General features: G+C 41.8%; 1 protein-coding gene across 6 annotated transcripts in view; it reads right to left on the bottom strand.

The window, feature by feature from the left end:
- THRB (thyroid hormone receptor beta) overlaps positions 1-23931 on the bottom strand; it is a 283663-nt gene that overhangs the window by 55820 nt on the left and 203912 nt on the right. For all 6 annotated transcript variants that reach the window (XM_043509019.1, XM_043509020.1, XM_043509021.1 and 3 more), the window contains one exon: positions 18047-18110. In XM_043509019.1, coding sequence (XP_043364954.1) covers positions 18047-18110 — 64 coding nt within the window. The remainder of the gene's footprint in view (positions 1-18046; positions 18111-23931) is intronic.

Here is a 23931-nt window from a genome sequence, read left to right as displayed (position 1 = left end):
TTGGGAATTCTGGCCTAGAGCTCTTTTTATGGTATAGATGGAGGATTCATCTGGTCACTGCAGAGATGTTATAATGGCATATACTGATAATGAGTAATTACTGCTACCTGAGCAGTCAAGAGTTCAAAGGATTTTCTCAGATTCCTACCAAGAATGTCTCCAAGGGTAAAATTTCCCTAAAGAGGAAACAAAATCTCCGCTAGGGGAGAGTCCATCAAATAAAAAAGTTGCCTTTTCTATTGAAAGTCTATACACCCAGTCTAAATGGATGTGCAATGAGAATTTTATGTCAGTGGGATGTAAGGGTAGAGCTATTATTGCCCACTCTTTCTTTTTATGCAATCTACAATCACTCTTCCCAACTACAGTTAGTGGCCCAGAAGGGTCAAAACAAAATTTTTGCCTGATGTTTCTACAGGTATGGTGAATCTTCCATTATAATATGTTTGGCAGAATATAGTTTTGTTTCTGCACCTTCTTCCTAAGCTCCTCAAACTGGACTTGCAACAGAGGCGCAGACAAACCTTCTCACAGGGAGACTGTCACTGCCTAGGCCATCCTTCTCACACTCTCCTATTTAGGATGGGGTGTGGTCTGGTGACCACATTTTGGGAGGGAGTTAGCGGGGTTGTTAATGAACAGCCCATATGAGATACAGCCTGGCCTATAGGAGTGAACATATCAGAATGTCTCGAATTGTATTCCCAGCTTTGTGGTGCCCTGAGTGAGTCACTTCACATCTCTCTTCAGATTCCTCTGTAAAATGGGGATACTACTATTCACATACATATCTAAGAGGGGAATGCTGAGGATAAACTGGATGGAGCTGGAGTCCATGGACAGCTCTGCAAGAAGGGGTGGTTGCAAGGAGCTTTCCTTCCCTTCTGCCCTCATGCAGGGATCAGGCACTACCACAGTCCCTATTCTTTTGCCCTCTACTGAAGGGGAGGAGTATTTCCTTGAAATAAGGATCAGCTTCAACATCTGTAGCCTGGGGAATCTGCAGAGCTTTCTTGGTGCTTTTTCCTGGACATAGCCCAAAGTAAATGGCATTACAAATATTTGCAAACAGGATCTGTGACTAAAGGTGAAGGTGGAAAAAACAAGGAAAGAAGGTAAACGGAAAATATATATATAAAACTAGATGCTATACACAGAGTTTTATTTGAACTTCAATATACACAGGGCTATCAAAGCCCCAGTGACTACAGCCATCATTCATTTGTTTATTAACTTAAATAAACCTACTCACAATTTTTCCATTTCTCTGTTTCAATGTACTAATGGGTACTAATGGGTGTGCTCGTGGAGAAGAGGGCACAGCAAGCTTCCACATTCCCCTTCCTCCTCCTTCGTGCATCTGGGCAGTAGGGAACCATAACATGGCTGCTACCAGTAGATGGGAGGGGCAAGGCTACCATTAGTGCATACTGACTCCAAGAGTCCAAGAGTTTCTGAGGGTGGGCTGAGGGGTGTCGCTATAGTCCTGATCCTGTGCACTGATAAGCATTGGAGAAGTGCAGGATGGTTTGAACAGCAGCTGCTCTTCAATGCACTCCTCACAGTGACCCTTAAAACACCGAGCCAGATCCTACACCAACTAAAGATCTAGCCCATTACACCTTATACAGGCATTTTATGATGACGATGATTATTAAACATCTATATTGTGGAAGCACCAGATGTTAACCAAATTGTTCCATTATGCTAGGTGCTGTACAAGCATATAGTAAATAACAGTCCCTGTTCCAAAGATCTTACTCCATCAATACCACATTGGTGGTATTTTCTTCCCTCCTCTGCTCCCTCAGCACAAGGCCATAACTGAGCTGCAAGTAAATAGGTAAAGAAGTAATGCACTGAGAGGTTCTAATCCCTCAATTACAACACAAATTAGTAAAAAGAGGTGAGTAAGATGCAGACTGAGGTATATATTATATTATATATATATATATATATACACACACACACACACACACACACACACACACACACACACATATACACACACACAAGATCGAATTGCTATTTTTACTGTTGCACAGTAATCTGCTCTCATTGAAAAAATTATTTTAAACCTAAAAGGAGTTCAAAATCTACCTCAGTTTCTGCTTGGACATGAACAATGCAGTTGCAGCAGACAAATAAATTAGTCTCTCACTTGCATCTAACTGATTTGCTTGGAAAACAAATGACTCAAAACAGTGAATCTTTTACACAGCCTTACCTCCTCTGATTTGAACATTTTATTATAAACTGTGCAGCAAGGGCAATGGTGTTTTTTCAGAAAAAAACACTAAATATACAAGCATCTAAGGGCACAAAAGTAGGCTGGTATCAGAGAGATCAGCTAAGGCAAATGTAATCAGGATTATGACGAAGGGTACACAGTAGGTTGATCAAGTAGGCTAGATTTGCATGGACCCAATCCAGTATATCTGGATGATTTTTAAACAAGAAAGGCACAACTAAAGAACAAGGAAAATGAAAAAACAAAACAAATAAGCAAAATAAAACTAAAACCCAACTCATCTTATGTACTAATGTCTTGGGGCAGAAGGAGTTTACCAGTAGAAGGCTTTAGTGTGTGTTATGCTCTAATTTGCTTGATAAAACTGTCTGTTCCAAGCAAGGTTGAAGTTTCTTTTCTTCCTGTGAGCTGCACTTCAGAGAACGTTTTTTCTCTTCCACAGGGCATCATGGTAATGTTTCCTTCCCCAAGAAATATGAAGAAATTTCCTATTTGGAGTTTTCTCAATATTAAACTATCTGTTGTGTTTAATGTTTGCAAGGGGCAGAACTAGTACAGAAAGACCTGCTTTTTATGCATAACACTGCTTCATTGGCCAGAGGTACATATGGTTCTCCACATAACAAATGCAAGCATATGCATGTATATGTGAATTATAGTCTAATTTTCATATATATAAAAATGTCAAACTCATTACAGACAAAAATCTCTAATCTAGTGATAGAACGTCTATAGCCTGGTGCCACCTCCATGGGCCTTCTGGTATTTCAGTAGAGAAAAATAAGGGCACGTCTACACTGCAAAAAAAACAACCAACCAACCAAAAAACAAAAAAACAACCAACCAAACAAAAAACATGGCAGCAAGTGACAGAGCCCGGGTCAACTGACTCGGGCTTGTGGGGCTCCAACTATATGGCTAAAAATAGCAGTGTAGGCATTCCTGCTTGGGCTGGAGCCATGGCTCTGAAATCTGGTGAGTGGGGAGCGTCTAGCTAGACTTTGCAACTTTAACAACATTCTTTTAACAGTTTTGAGGAATGGATTTTCAGGGTTAAAAAAAGAAAACTGAAAAAACAAAGAAATTCCATTGTGTGTAATGGTAATGAGCCACCCCCACCCCCCCAGTCCACATGGGTTGAAAGCAGGGCCTGAACTCAGGACCATTAGATCCATGTCACAGTCCTCTATGACTTGAGTTGAAGGAGGAACTCTATTATCTGACAGCACTAGTATAATATGTAAGCAGAGACCAAGTATGGGAAATTCTGGCTTGAATAAGTGAAGTTTGTCAAAGTTACAAGCAACTGAAAACAGTTACAATGAAAACTGTTCGCCTACCTTAACTACAGGGATCACTACTGCTCCACCTATAATATACAACAATTTTTAATACAGAAAGTAATACAGAATTTTCACTGTTTACATTTAATCAAATAATGAACACAATGAAAGATAATGTCCTTGAAAAAGAACAGAATCCTTCACAAAGATCAGTGGCAGAATGTTTCATAATTCACATCATACTCAACCTCAACAGCCTTTTTTTGTGGCTTGCACTTAAAGGTAATTACATGACAAGAAAAACAGATTTCATTTTTGGAAGCAATGACTGTTGCAAATGGTGTTCATATTAATGTGTAACAAACGCTGAAGATAAAGTCTACAGCTGGCACTGTGACCTATCCAAAAGTACAGCACATACTGTATTACCTTTATATCTGGTTGTTGTTGACAGATATCATAAAACAACAAGTTCTTCAGTACGAACCCAAGCAGTTGCTTTTTTAACGGACTATATCAGTGCCAGCTACCATTTGCAGTACAGATACACTGGGGATTAAATTAGCTATGTATATATCCTTAGGAACTTGGGCAGGATTATGTTCAAGTAAACAGAAGTTCCTAATTACTTACAGGGAAAAAAGAATGAGAGGAAAATAATATCTAGAGGGATATGGTAGCCCATTTGCAAGTTAACCAGCAGCAACGGCCTCATATACTGAAGCACAAGATCTGATGCTCTCACTACTTGACAAAGAGGGGTGAAATTCTGGCCACACTGAAGTCAACTGAAGTTCTGCAATTGACCCAGGGCCCAGGATTTCATCCTAGATTTCAATGACTGAATATGTAGTCTTGTGACAGCTAATGAAAGAAAAAAATACTAAAGGAAAAATAAATGAAAAAGTGGAGGTAAATGGGAAGGAGTGGCAAACTGTGATGATATGCAATACAACTGGAGAGTTGCCATAAAACAATCCAGGCACATAAAAAGTTAGTTTTATTGGATTCTTTCAGATTTCCATGAGGTAGATGAAATCCACATGAGGAGGAAGTTTAAAAAATGACATACCATATTAACGCATTATTATTACATTTATACTATGGCCAAAGGTATACTAGGTGCCTCTTTTTATTCTTGGTGACAGGCTGAAGGACCTTTAGTAAAGTAAAAGGAAGAGGCAAAAGCATCATTTGCAGAAAACTACATCTGAACTTGATCAGCTGTGGTCTTAGAAATGTGTATGATACTTTACTGCAGCTGTGAGGGAAATGAAGTGATCCTTCTCCTTCTACGCCCCGGCTTTCTGGCCATAAATCATTCAATTAATTCAGATTATCTTTGTCCAGTCTCATACTGGAATATCACTCACTGCAAGGAGCTGGCTTCTTTTCTAAAGCTTCTGAATTATGATACAATCTCTCTGATTCCACGAGTTAGCGTGTAAGTCAGGAATGATCAAAAATGAAAGTAAAGAATATCTCACTTAGGCAAAATTTGGTCAAAACACGGGGGTTAACACTACTATTGTTTTGAAAAATGTCATAGCATCTTTGATGACCACAAAAAGTCAGGAGTTCAGTATGAGATCTCATCTGAAAGTAAACATTACCAGCAGGACAATATCCAGTAACAGCGTGCTGGTTCTCTGGTTCATTACTGGCTGAAAAGGAAGCATGCTACCTACTGAACTGCCTATCACTTCCTATAGTTGTAGATTTTCCTTGAGGTCCACCACTGAGGTTATGCTGGCTTTAGTGGTATGGGAACCACAGTGCAGGGGAAAAATCTTAGCCTCCAGTTTTTAAGGTATATCATTTCAATTCAGTGGTTAGAATACCAGATGAACACAGACAACAAAATAATAGAATCATAAAATATGAGGGTTGGAAGGGACCTCAGGAGGTCATCTAGTCCAACCCCCTGCTCAAAGCAGGACCAATTCCCAACTAAATCATCCCAGCCAGGGCTTTGTCAAGCCTGACCTTAAAAAACTCTAAGGAAGAAGATTCCACCACCTCCCTAGGTAACCCATTCCAGTGCTTCATCACCCTCCTAGTGAAAAAGTTTGTCCTAATATCCAACCTAAACCTCCCCCACTGCAACTTGAGACCATTACTCCTTGTTCTGTCATCTGCTACCCACTGAGAACAGTCTAGATCCATCCTCTTTGTAACCCTCTTTGAGGTATTTGAAAACAGCTATCAAATTCCCCCTCATTCTTCTCTTCTGCAGACTAAATAATCCCAGTTCCCTCAACCTTTCCTCATAAGTCACGTGCTCCAACCCCCTAATCATTTTTGTTGCCCTGCACTGGACTTTTTACAATTTTTCCACATCCTTCTTGTAGTGTGGTGCCCAAAACTGGACACAGTACTCCAGATGAGGCCTAACCAATGCCGAATAGAGGGGAATGATCACGTCCCTCAATCTGCTGACAGTGCTCCTACTTATACAGCCCAAAATGCCCTTAGCCTTCCTGGCAACAAGGGCACACTGTTGACTCCTCGTCCACTATAACCCCTAGGTCCTTTTCTGCAGAACTGCTGCCTAGCCATTCGGTCCCTAGTCTGTAGCAGTGCATGGGATTCTTCCCTCCTAAGTGCAGGACTTGGCATTTGTCTTTGTTGAACCGCATCAGATTTCTTTTGGCCAAATCCTCTAATTTGTCCCACTGTATTCTATATCTACCCTCCAGCGTATCTACCACTCCTCCCAGTTTAGTGTCATCTGCAAACTTGCTGAGTTTGCAATCCACGCCATCCTCCAGATCCTTAATGAAGATATTGAACAAAACAGGCCCCAGGACCGACCCTTGGGGCACGCCTCTTGATACTGTCTGACAACTAGACATGGAGCCATTGATCACTAGCCGTGGAATCCAATGATCTAGCCCAAGGGTGGGCAAACTATGGCCTGCAGGCCAGATGTGGCCTGTCAGGGCTTTGGATCCGGCCTGCGGGATTGCCCCCCATGGTGCCGCAGGCCCTGCGCCGCTCTCAGAAGTGGCCAGCACCACGTCCCTGGGATCCCGGGGGGGAGTGGGAGGGAGAGGAGAGGCAGAGGGCTCCGTGTGTTGCCCTTGCATCCAGGCACCGCCCCCGCAGCTCCCATTGGCCAGGAATGGGGAACTGCGGCCAATGGGAGCTTCGGGGGAGGTACCTGGAGGCGTGGCAAGGGCAGCATGCGGAGCCCTGTAGCCCCCTCCCAGGGGCCGCACAGGGATGTGGTTCCGGCTGCTTCCCGGAGCAGCGTGTTGTGGGCCCAGGACAGGCAGGCAGGCAGGCATGGAGCGTGCCCTGGCCCCGGTGCATGCCGCTGTCACCCCAGAGCTGCTTTAAGTAAGCGACGCCGGGCCAGAGCCCGAACCCCTCCTGCACCCCACCCACAACTCCGTGCCCTAAGCCCCCTGCCTGCACCTTGCACCCCCCTGCACCCCATTTCCCTGCCCTGAGTCTCCTGCTGCATCCTGCACCCCAACTCCCTTCCCTGAGCTCCCTCCCAGACTGCACCCCTCCTGCACCCCTGCCCTGAGCCCCCTCCTGCACTCCACACCCTTCCTGAACCCTAACCGCCTTCCCTGAGCCCCCTAATATACCCCACACCCCTCCTCTGCCCCAATCCCTTGCCCTGAGCCCATTCCTGCACACCACACCCTCTCCCATACCCCACACTCTCTCCTGCACCCCAACCCCCTGCCCTGCATACAATTTCCCCACCCAGATGTGGCCCTCAGCCCAAAAAGTTTGCCCACCTCTGATCTAGCCAGCTTTCTATCTACCTTATAGTCCATTCATCCAGCCCATACTTCTTGAACTTGCTGGCAAGAATACTGTGGGAGACCGTGTCAAAAGCTTTGCTAAAGTCAAGGAATAACACGTCCACTGCTTTTCCCTCATCCACAGAGCCAGTTATTTCATCATAGAAGGCAATTAGGCTAGTCAGGCACGACTTGCCCTTGGTGAATCCATGCTGACTGTTCCTGATCAATTTCCTCTCCTCTAAGTGCTTCAAAATTGATTCCTTGAGGGCCTGCTCCATGATTTTTCCAGGGACTGAGGTGAGGTTGACTGGCCTGTGTTTCCCTGGATCCTCCTTCTTCCCTTTTTTAAAGATGGACACTACATTAGCCTTTTTCCAGTCATCCGGGACCTCCCCGATTGGCCATTATCTCTGAAAACTCATGGCAATGACTCTGCAATCACATCCACCAACTCCTTTAGCACCCTCAGATGCAATGCATCTGGCCTTACAGCCTTGTGCTTGTCCAGCTTTTCTAAATAGTCCTGAACCACTTCTTTCTCCACAGAGGGCTGGTCACCTCCTCCCATACTGTGCTGCCCAGTGAAGTAGTCTGGGAGCTGACCTTGTTCGTGAAGACAGAGGCAAAAAAATCGTTAAGTACATTAGCTTTTTCCACATCCTCTGTCACTTGGTTGCCTCCCCCATTCAGTAAGAGGCCCACATTTTCCTTGACCTTCTTCTTGTTGCTAATATACCTGTAGAAACCCTTCTTGTTACTCTTAACATCCCTTGCTAGCTGCAATTCCAAGTGTGATTTGGCCTTCCTGATTTCACTCCTGCATACCTGAGCAATATTTTTATACTCCTCCCTGGTCATTTGTCCAATCTTCCACTTCTTGTAAGCTTCTTTTTTGCGTTTAAGATCAGCATGGATTTCACTGTTAAACCAAGCTGGTCACCTGACATATTTACTATTCTTTCTACACATCGGGATGATGTGTTCCTGTAACCTCAATAAGGATTCTTTAAAATACAGCCAGCTCTCCTGGACTCCATTCACCCTCATGCTATTCTCCCAGGGGATCCTGCCCATCAGTTCCCTGAGGGAGTCAAAGTCTGCTTTTCTGAAGTCCAGTGTCCATACTCTGCTGTTCTCCTTTCTTCCTTGTGTCAGGATCCTGAACTCAACCATCTCATGGTCACTGCCTCGCAGGTTCCACTTTTGCTTCCCCTACTAATTCTTCCCTGTTTGTGAGCAGCAGGTCAAGAAGAGCTCTGCCCCTGGTTGGTTTCTCCAGGACTTGCACCAGGAAATTGTCCCCTACACTTTCCAAAAAATTCCTGGATTGTCTGTGCACTGCTGTATTGCTCTCCCAGCAGATATCGGGATGATTGAAGTCCCCCATGAGAACCAGGACCTGTGATCTAGTAATGAACTAATTAGAAATGATTAATGAACATTGCATACATTAATTATATCCACTTTGAAGACACCTTTGTTCTTATAATTTGATTCTAGGACCAACACTTTCAATTCTGGAACCCTACAGTTAGGTTTCTGTGTCCATATTTAGGCACCTAATAAAAGGCCTTACTTTATTTAGGACCTTAAATATGGTCTTAGTGTTCTGCTTGTGGCACACAGGTTTGAAAATTCTAGGCTACAATATTTGTGTGTGCGCATGGGTGTTTGTATATATAGAGAAAAATGCTGCCATTAAAAACAAACAAAACAAACAGATGACAAACCATCAATTATTTTACCAAAGCAAACTGTATGTGGGCGCAACATGGAACAGTAGTTGGTACATAACGTCAGCAACTTAAGAGGAATGGGCCATTTACATGGTGGCAAGAAACGAACTATTTAATAGTTTCAGAAAGCAAAGCAATAGAAGCATGTGAAAAAATCATGAATAGCTTTAAAAGAGGCCAGCAACAATTTTGCCAGTTGTAATTTTGGGTGGAGGAATTATATGTTATTGCTTTGTGAGAGGCATGCTAGGGTTACAAATTATATATACAGTGTGCACATATATAGTGTATATTCTATGCTATCCACCTTCCTTGATTATCACTCCAATCCAAATGTTCTGCAGCAGGAAGAGAAATTTTCATACAACCTTTTCCAGAGTTTTAACCTCCATCACCGTACAAGATGGGGAAACAATCATAGACACAGAAAGTGAAAAGCATTTAAACAGAATGAAAAACTTGATGCTGAAAGGCTTCACCACAAAGGCCTTCAGATCCAACCTATAGGGATGTGAAAAAGTGTGGAAAGATTTCTACATGACTGCTAATACACTTATACTATGAAAGTTGGGAACAATTAGAGAATGGCTTTTTGAGCAACTGGAAAGGACATGAAGCTCTCATTAGCCAGTCATTCACACAGGGAAGGTGCCTGTCTTCTCTTCAGAGGTCTGAAGCTGTTTCTGTTACTATCATGATCTTATGAAAATGTATGGAGTTGCGGCCTGGTTTCAAGGAGGAAATTTGTAAAGTGTTGAATTTCATCTTTAAATCTGTGGAATAGACAGACTATGTGGCCAAGGTCCACTGTGGCCTTACAGATGTTAAAGTCTGGGGCAATGTGTACACAGCTAAGCATTTTGTTCTTCAAGGTCTAATTTAAGATAACTTGGTTTAAGCCATTTTAGTTCTAAAATTTGAAAAAAAATTAGTACCTTGAATGAAGCCCATGGAAAAGCTTTTGCTCAGGAATTTGATCTTGAGCTGTGATCATGCATGGCAAGGATACCCAACTTGTGGACCGTGGGCCATTCACAGCCCACCAGAGCATTTAATAAAGCCTGTGGCCTACTTCAGCACGATATACTAATGGCCAATTCCTTAACATTTTGTCATCATGTTTACACCATTTTAATTTACACAAGGAAATATGTAGAATCCGTTTGGCCCACACAAGGCTGTGTTTAGGTTTATGTGGACTCCTGTGTAATAAGGTTGTGCACCACTGGTGTAGGGTATTTCTACACAGCAATTAAACAGCCATGTTTGGCAGGTGTCAGCTGAGTTGGGCTTACAGGGCTCAAATTCTACTCATTAGCCTGAGTCAGCTGACACCAGCCAGCTGTGGGCGTTTAATTGCAGTGTAGATATGCCAGTAAAGGGCAACTGCTAAAACTAACAAGCTGTGGCAAAGCTTTAAGAAACTCATGAAAGAAAATATAGATAATATTGAGAATACTTGTCCAAATAGGCCAACAACAAACATCTTGGGAAAGAATGTGTGATCGGGATGTGAAGAGAGGCTTCTTTTACACCTACAACTCTAAGAAGTTCCATTTAGAATTTTTAAAGGCCTTGTGAATGTGTTCACATTCTGCAAAGCCAGAAGCAGCCCATAGCATCCTCTCTTTATCAACACAGTAAAATAATAATAATTCCAAGACAAAAACGAGCTAGAATTAAGTGGGTAAATAAATAGCCATTAATTTAGGACATTAATACAATTATCATTAGAAAAGCCTACAGTACTTATAAAAAACCTAACTATTTGAGAATGAAGACATTTGTAGCTGAAGCTCAACAATGAACCTTAACTTTGCTGCCAATTTCCTGTCCATTATATATTTATATGTCTACCAACATTTCTAAAGTGACTATCACTAATATTATTAGCCACCTACCTGGGGTGAAATTGTATTATGATGATACATTTTTTCAATTATTGACTGCAAATAAAAACAGTACGTTCTGAAGCTCTGTCAACTCTTTTCTCCCCATGATAAATAAATGTTCATTGTTTTGGTGAATGAGATCTATAGCGTGAACAGATAGGATTGGCTCTGTACCTGAAGGGTGGATTCTTTGACTCGCGTGTGGAGGATAAGTATAAAAGGAAGATCTAGTGGGGTTTCCAGCCAGTACAGGGAGATGCATGATTTAGATTGTTTTTGCTAGCTCCTAGTGAAATAGGAGATAGGGGAAGGAGTTAGTTTACATATTATCTGGAGATTAAGATGGAGCTCTCTTGACCACAGTGTCACAGAATCATAGAATATCAGGGTTGGAAGGGACCTCAGTAGGTCATCTAGTCCAACCCCCTGCTCAAAGCAGGACCAATTCCCAACTAAATCGTCCCAGCTAGGGCTTTGTCAAGCCTGACCTTAAAAACCTCTAAGGAAGAAGATTCCACCACCTCCCTAGGTAACCTATTCCGGTGTTTCACCACCCTCCTAGTGAAAAAGTTTGTCCTAATATCCAACCTAAACCTCCCCCACTGCAACTTGAGACCATTACTCCTTGTTCTGTCATCTGTTACCACTGAGCACAGTCTAGAACCATCCTCTCTGGAACCCCCTTTTAGGTGTCTGAAAGCAGTTATCAAATCCCCTCCTCTTTCTTCTTTTCTGCAGACTAAATAATCCCAGTTCCCTCAGCCTCTCCTCATAAATCATGTGCTCCAGCCCCCTAATCATTTTTGTTGCCCAGTAGGAAGTTGGAATTGGGTAGGATCAAATCCTTGGTATATATATGTGGAGGATAAGTGATATTCTGGTGTCTCTGGACCGTAGTAGACATAAATAATGCTCTGTGGTTTGGTCTATGAAAAATTTGTGGTGGGTGGATAGTAGTTTTGAGGTCCTTTTAGAAATGGCTCTGTATTGGTTTCTGATCTGCTGGCTCAGGCTGGGAAAGAATGCAGAGAAATAGATTGATTTGGTTTGTTTTTTAACCTTTTCAAAATTGTTTTTCATTTGAAATTAACAAACAAACAATAATGTAGCTCAATCACTTTAATTTATGGGGGCAGAGTGACAGATATAACAGAAAGAAAAGAAGTACTTGTAGCACCTTAGAGACTAACATTTATTTGAGCATAAGCTTTCGTGAGCTACAGCTCACTTGCTGTAGCTCACGAAAGCTTATGCTCAAATAAATTTGTTAGTCTCTAAGGTGCCACAAGTACTCCTTTTCTTTTTGTGAATACAGATTAACACGGCTGCTACTCTGAAACCAGATATAGCAGAGTGACAACTAGCTAATGGCACAAATGGAATCCAGGACTCCCTACTCATAGTTCCATGCTCTAACCACAAGGCAATGATTCAGGAAAACAAAGTTCCAAAAGAAAACAGCCTTTGTTCCAAATGAAACTGACCAGTCTAATTGTTGAGGAAGTGGCAGGCTGAACTATCCAACATTTTTGAAAATAAGAAAAGATTTTAGAAACAGACCCAAACATACTGTTTTGCTTATTGAGAGCACTAGAAAAGAAGAGAGCACCAAGACTCTAAAATAAAGAACCATGCTTGAGAAAATGGCTAGCAGTCTTTACAGAGTTTAAAAAAAAATAGATGCATTTGTTTCCCCCATTCATTATTAAAATTGACCTAAATGTGATTTTATTTTTTGAAGACAAAAGTGCCTTTTGTCTGGAAAAGGGAATGGTTGTTTAAATGAGTTATGACAGCAATATTAAATAAAGCATTCAAATTGGGCACCTGCCAGGGTGTACAGAGATAAGTCCTTCCTGTTTTGAGAACATGGAAGTGTTTTAGTAGAAACTTGTTTTCTATAAAGCAAAAACAATCCCAGTGAGGTGCCAAGAAATAGTATCTTTAAAGCTAAATACAATAGATAAATAAAAAAGCATCAGTTACACAAAAAGAATAGAAATTAACAACAGCTACCATGTCAACATAGTACAATCTATTAAATATGTTATTTTTAACTGCACATTAGAAAATACATCTTCCCAAGTAAAAAGGGCCTTTGTGGAGTGATTCACAGCTTCATGCAAAATCAGCCCACATTATAAATCTTGCTAACCTTTTGAAAATCCCCAAGAGCTTACTACAAAGCTGCCGAATCCTCGACTAACCAAACCTTACATTAAAGTATTTACTGTCCTTCTAAAAACTCCATTAGTTAAAGGAAGTAATACTTCTCAGTTAGTGGGCTTTTATCATGGTCTGCTGGACAATAACAGGGAGACAACTTGCTGTGCCACACAGTGATATAGGTTAAATTAAGTTATCCTAAGAAAATCGGGGAATTTATGAGAAATCACTCCTAAAACAATACTTGACAATCAATTGTTTTCCATCTGAATTGTTGCAGAGTGCTACAGGTTAATGAGCATTACAGAGAAACAGACTACACAGAAAAGGTGACTGTTTTATCTGAAACTATTACATTTCCCAGTTCTTTGAAATTACATAAATTAGTCTTGCAATTACTCGTTTGCAGATAGATTTGTTTTAATAAAAGCTGATTAATTTCCTTCTCCAAATGAGAGACCTATTACAAGAAATATTGCATATTAAGTTCTGTTTTCTGAAAATATGCATTTATGACATTTAAATTCTATTCCCCAACATAAGCACTTAATTATATTATAATACCTATCTGGATTCAACTTAATGGTCATTCTCAAACAGAACTGTATTAATATCTGTGAGTTGAAGCCAAATTTCTGGATACATTATGGAAAGATATACGCTCAGGGTGAAATCCTGGCCGCACTGAAGTTAATGGCAAAAAATCCCAGTGACTTCAACAGGACTTAGTATTTTACTTCAGTATATCGCAAGCAGAAATTAATGTGAATTTATGGTAAACTGCAGCTGTTATTTACTTGCTCACACTTTGGCCCAGGCTTGATTCCTTGCACAGTTCACACTATAAGTGAAGTCAATGTGAGTTTTGCCTGATTTGACCCTAACTGCACCAATAGTGTCAATGGGTATTTCACCACTGACTTCAGTGGGAGCAGGATCAGACCACCAGTGAATATGTTACTGCTACTCAGGGGTGATGCTTCAAGCATCAGCTCTGCTAGAATATTTGAACAAAGGAAAATGTTACTATAGAGTGTGCCTCACATTCTTGCTTATTTATTGGAAAGTATATCGTCTCAAAGAGAGAGTACCAGTTCCAAGCCCATATCCTATTCTACATCTGTATTACAGTAGACAAAGTTATAGTCCTAGCTGAAAAGGCAGTTTCTGTAAAAGCCCTTGTTTCCAAGGCACTTGTATCTTTCTACAAATATTACTCTTTGAGTTGACATTTCTCATTGCAGCAGTTATCATGAAATTTTTTGGGGGGGTCAGGGTGGGTAAATACTCACTTGGAAATTTTCTAGCGATCTGTGCATAAATAAAATAATCCTTTAAGACATTTCTGGTGGAATTCGAACATGGCTTCTTTAAAAACATGTAATTTGCTATGGAGCTAATCAGAAATGAAAATAAGTGCCTTTAACATGTTTAAAAGAATTTGCTTTTGAAATAGGAAAGTTATAATTATACATGCATATATATTTATACCAGGAATTGGCAACCTTTGGCATGCGGCCCGTCAGGGAAATCCGCTGGCGGGCCAGGACGGTTTGTTTACCTGCAGCATAGGCAGGTTCGGCCGATCGCAGCTCCCACTGGCCGCGGTTCACCGTTCCAGGCCAATGGGAGCTGCGGGAAGTGGCAGCCAGCACGTCTCTCGGCCCATGCTGCTTCCCGCAGCCCCCATTGGCCTGGAACGGTGAACCGCGGCCAGTGGGAGCTGCGATCGGCCGAACCTGCCTGTGCTGCAGGTAAACAAACTGTCCTGGCCCGCCAGCAGATTTCTCTGACCAGCCACGTGCCAAAGGTTACCGATCCATGATTTATATTGTCCATGCATACGGAATTTGTCATCATTTATTTATGTGCTACCAAGCTGAAGGCAGCTATTTGAAGGTACCAGCATGCATGTATTTGAAACCACACTCAATTCTGAATCCTACCTGCAGTGTGTGAAACTACCCCTCTTCTTGAATTTCCCCTTTATTTGAATGTGTGATCATTATAATCAGTACTAAAAATGTATGTCTCTAAATGCATGCATCATATAGATTTCACAATTTGAGATTCACAACTGATAATGGTAGTAAAGATTTAGTCCAACACAATGCATGCCTGACCTGCTGCAAGATGGCAGGGCCCTGCAGGTCTAGCTTTTCAGCTGAACCCTTCCCAAAGCCAGAAATTACAAAATTTCAGGCACTCTGTAGGACTACTTAGACTCTTGTGGCTATGCTCCAGGGTGAATTAAATTTATTACGAGTCTGCATTCTAATAAATGCACATTCACATTTATGTAAGAATTTATTTTTTATTTTATTTTCACTTGGCTCTCACATAAAAGCACTGCACTATTGTGCCATTTTCAGTTTCTTATTTTATACATTTACATACAAAGGAGTCCCGCTTTCTGAAAATCAAGCCCCATAAAGTGTGTGTCACCAAGCCAACTGCCTCCTGTCCTGAACATCCCCTTGTGGCCTGAGGTCAGTCTCCAGACTGTCTGCCTCAGTTTCTCCCTATTAGGACACTTATTAAATACACTCAGGCTTTTTGTCCAGTAATGCCCCTTCTCCCAGGGTCTAATTTATTGACATAAGACATAAAACAAAACTCAGTTCTGGGGCTTCCATCTCCCCTGGAGTCTGCTCTCTGCAGCATTGCCCTGCCATGGCAGGCCACTCTCAGCCATAGCTGGCTGGAGATTTTTCTTACTCCCATGGAGTCTGTTTTCCCTGCCACTTAGCCTTCTTCAGCTCTCTGGCTCTGGCTTTCAGGCCCAAATCTTCTTCAGTCAAGGGTCTCCTGCAAGAGCCTCCTGCTCAGGGCAGCTATTCTGCACTCTCTGCCATACCTTTTTTTTGACTGTTTCTCCCTGAGCATCCTCCTCTTTCTGCAGCTTCCAGATGCTCTTGTAGTGGAATCACCTGATCCCTGCTCAGATCTGCCTCCTGAGTAATTAGGGTTGACTGCCCTCAGGCCTTTTGACCTTAAAGGAGCAAGCCACCTAAATTGGGCATCCAAAGACTGAGGCACACAAAATCATTTTGAAAAATTTGGCTTCTCTCTTTATCTTTCTGTCTAGCTAGAGATACAACTAGAGAGACAGACAGATACAGACAGCACACACAAATGACATTCACTTCAAAATAATCACACTACTACAATGTTAAAGTTGAGATTTTAAATGCACCAGAATAAAATAACTCAAAAATAATGACTTGCACAGTAACTGTGACTTGGTTATACTACACAAATTGTCAAATCCTGCAATACTTTCTCAGGCAAATCTCCCACTGATTTCAGTAAGGACCAGAATGTTTGACCAGTATCTACTAAGTAAACAGTAATAAAAATGCAGTATACATGCAAGGGGACCATATATAAAAAAGTAAGTAGATATACATTCAATATAGTACAACATACAATTTGAGCAATCTAACACATTCTAGGCAAGATTTTGCTCTCAGTCACATGGGTGTAAACGCATGGTAACTTCATGGACTTCGAAGAGCAAAATCTAGACCTTTATTTTAATTCATTAAGGATGACCTCCAATCTGGCTTTAGACCTTTCTCTAGCAATGCTGTAGCCAAAGATTTGAAAAGCTTTATATTCCAAGCATGCTCCTTTCTTCATTCTCAATCATGCAGGGGATTACAAGCTCTCTTAATAAGAAATGAAAAATTAAAATGGATTGGGATGAAAAACACTTGAAAGCGGCAGCTGCACTGACACTTTTAGTTTAAAATCAGTTTCTTTCACCCAGTCATTTTTGCTTTACACACACCTGTGGTGTTTACTCCTATTTATAAATGCTAAAGAGCCAGGTCATACCATTTAACCCCTTCCCTGCATCCAGGACAGTTCAGTCACCCTCCCCCTGGAGAAACACAATGAGACATTTTGCTTTGGAGAGTCACAATGGTTTCCAGGAGGTCCCAGTGCACAAGGCCAGAGTACTGGGTAGTTTTCTGCCCATTGTGAATGCAGCTATCTACCCTCTGCTGCACAGTGCATGAGGGGAGGGACAAAGCCATGACATACCTCTCCTTGCCCCCTTTGGGCCACAGGGCATTCCCAAGGGAGTAGAGATGGAATGCCCCCTGAGCACAGTGACCGGAATTCAGTCTGACCTATTGTGACTTCCCCCCAACCAGCTCAAAATTTGCATCCTGCATCTCACATGGGAGCTTTTAAAATAAAACATGCAAGTTTTGAAATGATAAAAAGCTATTGACAAATACAGCAGAACCCACAGCTTCTTTTTGAAAATGCAAATTAAAAAAACAAAACAAAACTAGAAATGTGCAGTGAAAGTCAGAGATTCTCTGGGATTCAACATCATTTCTGCATATTGCATCTTTGTAGACATCCCACTCTTGGATTATTATTTTTTTACACCCAAAATTCTAATGCTAAGTGAACATTCCCATATTTTATATCTAAAAGGGGACAGGCTGGCCAAGGAGACTTGAAATGAAGTCCAGAGCCTTTCGTCTTGAGATCCTCAGCCTCAGTTCAGCCCAAGTCGGTAGTAATGAAAGTCATTTTTACAGGATGATTGCTTGATGGTCTGAGTTTATTTCAGTTCAGTCCTTAGAGGACATGTCCTCATCAGACAAACCACCATGATCCATAACACAGTTGGTAGCAATTTCCACCCTGCTGGCGGTTTCAGCAGAGGAGTCCGGGAAGGAATGGTCACAGAGAATTAACTACTCTCTCCCTCCCTGGAGCAGGCCCCTCCAGCAGGGGAGTTGAGGCATATCAGCAGGGTGATGTGGGGGAATCTTGGTACCCAACTTATACCTGTTCTGGGGGTACAAGGAGAACTTCTGTCTCCAGGACCAATTCATTTCAGAACCTTTGAGAAGCACTCAATGCCCATAAAATATTATATATCATTTTATTTGACACTGTCTAGAGACTTCGTATGAAATATGGGTACCTGACATACTGCTGGGAGTTATGGATAAGTAATCATTCTCATTCTTCTTTTTCACCAATATCACCTGCCAAGAGGAGAAAAAAATATATATGTGATACATCCACAAATGCAAAATAGTTGGACTAAAATTAGTGTGTAAACAGGATAAGACATTTTTGGTACTGGATGCTACAGTCGATGTCGGCTGGCATTTCACATTGCACCGAAGCTGAGGTGACTTGCACCAATGCAGAGGGCAACAAATGTGAGCTACTGCCAGAATCCTGGCAGAGTTGTGGAAGACCAGGTCTCTAGATAGGTCCCTAGGTTAGTGTTTTTGTTGTGTGGTTGCTGGAGGAACCTATCCTTGCAACAAAGCCTGTTGCCAACTCTGTCCACATATCTATTCAGGGAACACCATCATAGGGCCTAAACACACTATCAGAGGCTCGTTCACCTGCACATCTACCAATGTGATGTGTGCCATCATGTGCCAGTAATGCCCCTCTGCCAAACTGCACAGTCTCTACATAAAAGAATAAATGGAGACAAATCAGATGTCAAGAATAACAAGATTCAAAAACCAGTCAGAGAACACTTCCCAGGAAAGAATTTTCTGTAGTATCTGGCTGGTGAATCTTGCCCATATGCTCAGGGTTTAGCTGATTGCCATATTTGGGGTCGGGAAGGAATTTTCCTCCAGGGCAGATTGGAGAGGCCCTGGAGGTTTTTCGCCTTCCTCTGTAGCATGGGGCATGGGTGACTTGAGGGAGGCTTCTCTGCTCCTTGAAGTCTTTAAAACATGATTTAAGGACTTCAATAGCTCAGACATGGGTGAGGTTTTTCATAGGAGTGGGTGGGTGAGATTCTGTGGCCTGCACTGTGCAGGAGGTCGGACTAGATGATCAGAATGGTCCCTTCTGACCTTAGTATCTATGAAACACTTCAATCTCTCTGGTCACTCGATTACAGACCTAAAAGTGGGAATATTACAACAAAAAAACTTCAAAAACTTCTCCAACGAGAGACTGCTGAATTGGAATTAATTTGCAAACCGGACACCATTAAATTAGGCTTGAATAAAGACTGGGAGTGGATGTGTCATTACACAAAGTAAAACTATTTCCCCACGTTTATTTCCCCCGCCCCCTACTGTTCCTCACACGTTCTCCTCAACTGCTGGAAATGGCCCACCTTGATGATCACTACAAAAGGGTTTTTTTTTGTTTTTTTCCCCCTGTCCTGCTGGTAATAGCTCACCTTACCTGATCACTCTCATTACAGTAACACCCATTGTTTCATGTTCTCTGTGTATATAAAATCCCCCCCACTGTACTTTCCACTGCATGCATCCGATGAAGTGAGCTGTAGCTCACGGAAGCTTATGCTCAAATAAATTTGTTGGTCTCTAAAGTGCCACAAGTCCTCCTTTTCTTTTTATAGAATAGGGGTGTCATCCTGCTTATTTTAAACTATATACATCAGTTCTGGGACAGAGGTGCCTCAAACAGCGCACAGGAATCACAGCCCAAACACCAACACCCAGTTCTTAAGGAGCAACTCTGCCCCAGCCTTGACTCTAGTTACTGACATGATGACAGAGAACAAATTCTTCTGCCTCTTGCAACAGAGCCTCCAATGAGAAATGACATCACAAAAATAAAAACAATGCAGCACTTCTTCCAAGACTGAACAGTGCTCACATACTAAGGAAAAGAACCACAGGACTATATGTAACAGCACCATCTGGTGCCTTATCATTTATCTCCCTTGCACATCCCACCACATCCATTTCTGTCTTCGTATTTCATTACATCTATCAGAGAATGTGTATGTTTCATCAGAAAGGAAAATGTGTGAATGTAAAGGTTTAAAAATGCAAAGATGCCTTTAGAACTTCATAATATCTTGAAGGGGCCATGTAAGTTACTTGTGTGTTCCTCCCACTATTCAATGAAAGCTTTTTGGACATGTATTCTTATTTTCTTTAGATTTATTTGCGTTCTAGGGACAAGTCCTCCCCTTCTTGAGAGACAATGGGCCTGATCTCCAGCTAAGGTTCTGCCCATAAACTTTACTATAAAGTTGTTAGCATTATTTCACAATAACCAATGCGTCCATTACTTAGCCCTGGTCTACGCTGGGGGGGGGGGGGAGAAATCGATCTAAGTTATGCAACTTCAGCTACATGAATAATGTAGCTGAAGTCGATGTACTTAGGTTGACTTACTGTGGTGTCTTCACCATGGTGAGTCGACTGCTGCCGCTCCCCCGTCGACTCTGCCTGCGCCTCTCATGGCGCTGGAGTTCAGGAGTCAACAGGAGAGCGCTCAGGGGTCGATTTATCGCGTCTAGACTAGAAGCGATAAATTGATCCCCGCTGGCTCGATCGCTGCCCGCTGATCCGGTGGGTAGTGAAAATATACCCTGAGTTGTTGTGTGGCGTCCTTCTTATAGACAAGTACTACAAAACATAAGTTATTTGATTTAATTACTGAAGGAAATTTTAATTGTAAAAGAAATGCAAGCTTTAGATATTGTAAGCAAGAAAATGCTATATGGATAGTGTAATTACTTTAACTGAAAATCCCTTTAAAAATTAAACCAGAGGATACATTGTTAAAAGAAATACACCTGTTTCCTGTATTCTTTACCACACCAGTTGCAGTTGGGAAAGTAAATGCTTGGGGTAAATGTGGGCTCCTAACCCACAAAAAGCCAGAGTAATCAATCAGGCTTTGAACATGGAACTCCATGGGGACTTGGAGGAACAGAATGCACCACCACCCAAACTGTGGCATAACTTCTCACTGTCTTTATTTCAACCTAGAAGCTGGAACACCAGCTGTACACCCTCTGCACTATCTATGTGGAAGGTTTGAGCCCTGGGTCTCTAGTAGCCCTCTGTGTTGGCCTAGAGGGGCCTGGCCTGGAACCCCCTCTGCAGAGTGTAGGGGGCATAAAAACCCCACTGCATGTCTTCTCCTCCTGTGATCCCCTCGTACAGGGCTACCATGAGCATAAGGCAGTGGTATAAATTCATGTGATATCACGCCAGCAAATATTGAAAATCAGCCAATCATATTTTGAGGACCCATGTCAGAGTCCCCAAATAAAGTCAGTCTGATGTGTTTTTTAAGGTAAAACAAGCAAAATGTTTTTCCATTTATCAGGCCTGCTTGTCCACATTACCTCTTCTTGATTAATTATGTGGCTGGAACCCCTTACTATAATTTGGCTAGCATCATGTTATCCTCTAGCGCCCTCTAGTGCACCATTGATATCAACCATGAACAGGATATCGTACCCAGCTGTGAGTTATGAAACTGACCCACTAAAGCAGGGGTTCTTAAACTGAGGGTTGGGACCCCACAGGGGGTCACGAGGTTATTACATGGGGGGTCGCAAGCTGTCAGCCTGCACTCCAAACCTTGATTTGCCTCCAGCATTTATAATGGTGTTAAATATATAAACAAGTGTTTTAATTTATAAGGGAGGTTGCGCTCAGAGGCTTGCTGTGTGAAAGGGGTCACCAGTACAATAGTTTGAGAAACACTGCACTAAAGTGACAGGGGAAGTGTGCTCCAAAAAGGAAAAAAGTACAACAGTACTAATGTGTTAAAGCAGTGACACCCCGGGGGTAGAAAGCTAGCAAGAAACAGTCAGTAGTAGGAGAAAAAGGAGACAGGAGCCAAAAAAGGATTAGCAAGGATGCATGCAGAAGTGCGTACATAAGCAGGTGAAAGAAGCTCTCCTTGGGAACCTGGGCAGGGTACACATCTGAATTTAGAGCCACACATGATACAAAATAAGAAACAGCTGCATTTAATCTTTTGAGTTTCCTTGAGCTTCACTCCCATGATTTATGACACTGGCACAAACCCCTAATGAAATGATAGCCCTATCATTCTCTCTTGACATGATTAGAAACCTACTAGTCCAATGTCAGAATTTTTCAATGTGAGTTTAGCCCCCATAACATAATGTATTTGTATATTGTCTTCATTGTAACTTGTTCTTAATTTGTTTTCATCATTTAACCTGACATATTTGATAAATTTAACAATAAATTAATTGTTATTCCAAAGTCTGGAATTGCTACACCAAGTTCCCAAAGTATTTAAAGGATCTCAACTTTTGTGGTAATTATAATAGCAAGTAAGAAAATAAAACTGGGTGAAGGTTTTATGGGACAAAAGGTTAAAATAATCAGCCTCTTTGCATGTGTTTGTGTCTCCTCTTTTCCTCCCTACAGGCTGCCTGAAAGCAGATCGGGACTCTTCTTAGAAATAACAGTATGTCCTTTAATCTTTAGGTGCAAAACAGATATTCTGTTTCACTTTTGCCATATACAAACAAGTACAAACAGAGGCTACAAAGAAAACTTTATTCTCTTTCTACTGTCATCTTGTGGAACTCTGGGGTATTTTATACTGTGCCAAACAACAAATTAAACAGGAGACTAGTAAACATAGATCAGGTCTGTTCCTACTCCCATTCAAATCACGATCAGGCCCCTTCCAACATGCCAGTGGAACTAGTGAATCTCACCAATAAATCATTTGCCTGAATCTAACTGTGGTTAGGTGATTCACTGACAATCATGTACAGTACTCTTAAAAACAAATAATCAAGTTTTGGAAATAAAGCTTGTCCCTTCTGTAAATAATTAGTTACTAGCTTAAAATTATTGTCTACAGGCCAATTTAAAAAAAAAGAAAAGAAAAGAAAAGAGAAGAAAGAAAAAGTAAAAGCTTTTAAAATACCCCTTTTAGTGCTGGGCCTTAGGTCTCCACTTTTGATAAGGAGAAGCCCACTGGCCCTGCTATACCACTGACTTAAGCACCCCCGTTTCTCACCATGGCTCTTCCAGCCAGTCCAAAAGAACAGGAACTCCAGTTACAGATTTTACCCCTTTGGGAAGCTATGCAATCTGCAGATACTTGCAGGGACACAGTGCAGCCTTTTCAAACCAAGGCAGCTTTTGTCTACACTTAAACCTCAACAACGGCACCACTGCAGCTGCACTACTGTAGCATTTCAGTGAAGATGCTCACTACAGCAATGGCGGGGGGGTTCTCCCATTATGAAGTTAATCCATTTCTGTGAGAGGTGATACTTGGTTGATGGAACAAATACTGGGGGTTAGGTCACTTAATTATGTTGCTCAGAGCTATGGATTTTTCACACTCCTGAGCAATGCAGCTGGGTCAACCTAACTTTTTAGTGTAGACCTGGCCTGACTCAACTGGAATACAGTATTGAAGTGTCATTAGGCTAGAATGGAAAGACTTCTGATATCCAAGTGCTCAGTCCTTTGTTCCCAGTCCCAGTTAAGCGGCTTCCACATTTCCTTTCCCTTGGCTGCCAGTTGTTAAAAGTTAATGTCCAGTCACTTGTCTTCCAATGCAATCCTATTCATATGTAGACAATTCTTGGTAGTTCATTCATACCAACTCAGACCCACCTACTTGACTCTTTTACCCATTCTCCATCCCAAGAAAAAAATTAGTCCCTTCATAACAAGTGGGTAACAATACAAAACAAGAGGGGAAAACTGAGCTACGCATATTTTTTTTTGTTAAAATAATACCCAAATGCCCCACATTCTTCACAGTTTTCTCTGGATCTAGTATTGTAATCTGTTTGAAGGGTGGGTGGTGTCTAAATTAGCTACAGAACTTTCCTACTTGGAGGCTGGTTAAGTGTGGAGGATCTTAGAGAAAATCTGGTCCCCAGTCAAAATCAGTTACTGATCTAAAAAGGTTGTAAAAGGGTACAAATAGCACCCAGGTGGGAGATTTATGGGGCAAATCCCTTCTCCACACCAGACCAGTAATGTATGGGATTCATACATTGTGAACATTGGTGCCTAACTTTCCCTTTCTGTACTCCACAAATGATAC

This window comes from Dermochelys coriacea, chromosome 2 (genome assembly GCF_009764565.3).
Source record: "Dermochelys coriacea isolate rDerCor1 chromosome 2, rDerCor1.pri.v4, whole genome shotgun sequence".
Classification (NCBI taxonomy): Eukaryota; Metazoa; Chordata; order Testudines; family Dermochelyidae; genus Dermochelys; species Dermochelys coriacea.
The sequence above is the reverse complement of the archived record's forward strand: the minus strand, read 5'-3'. Positions and strand labels throughout refer to the sequence as shown.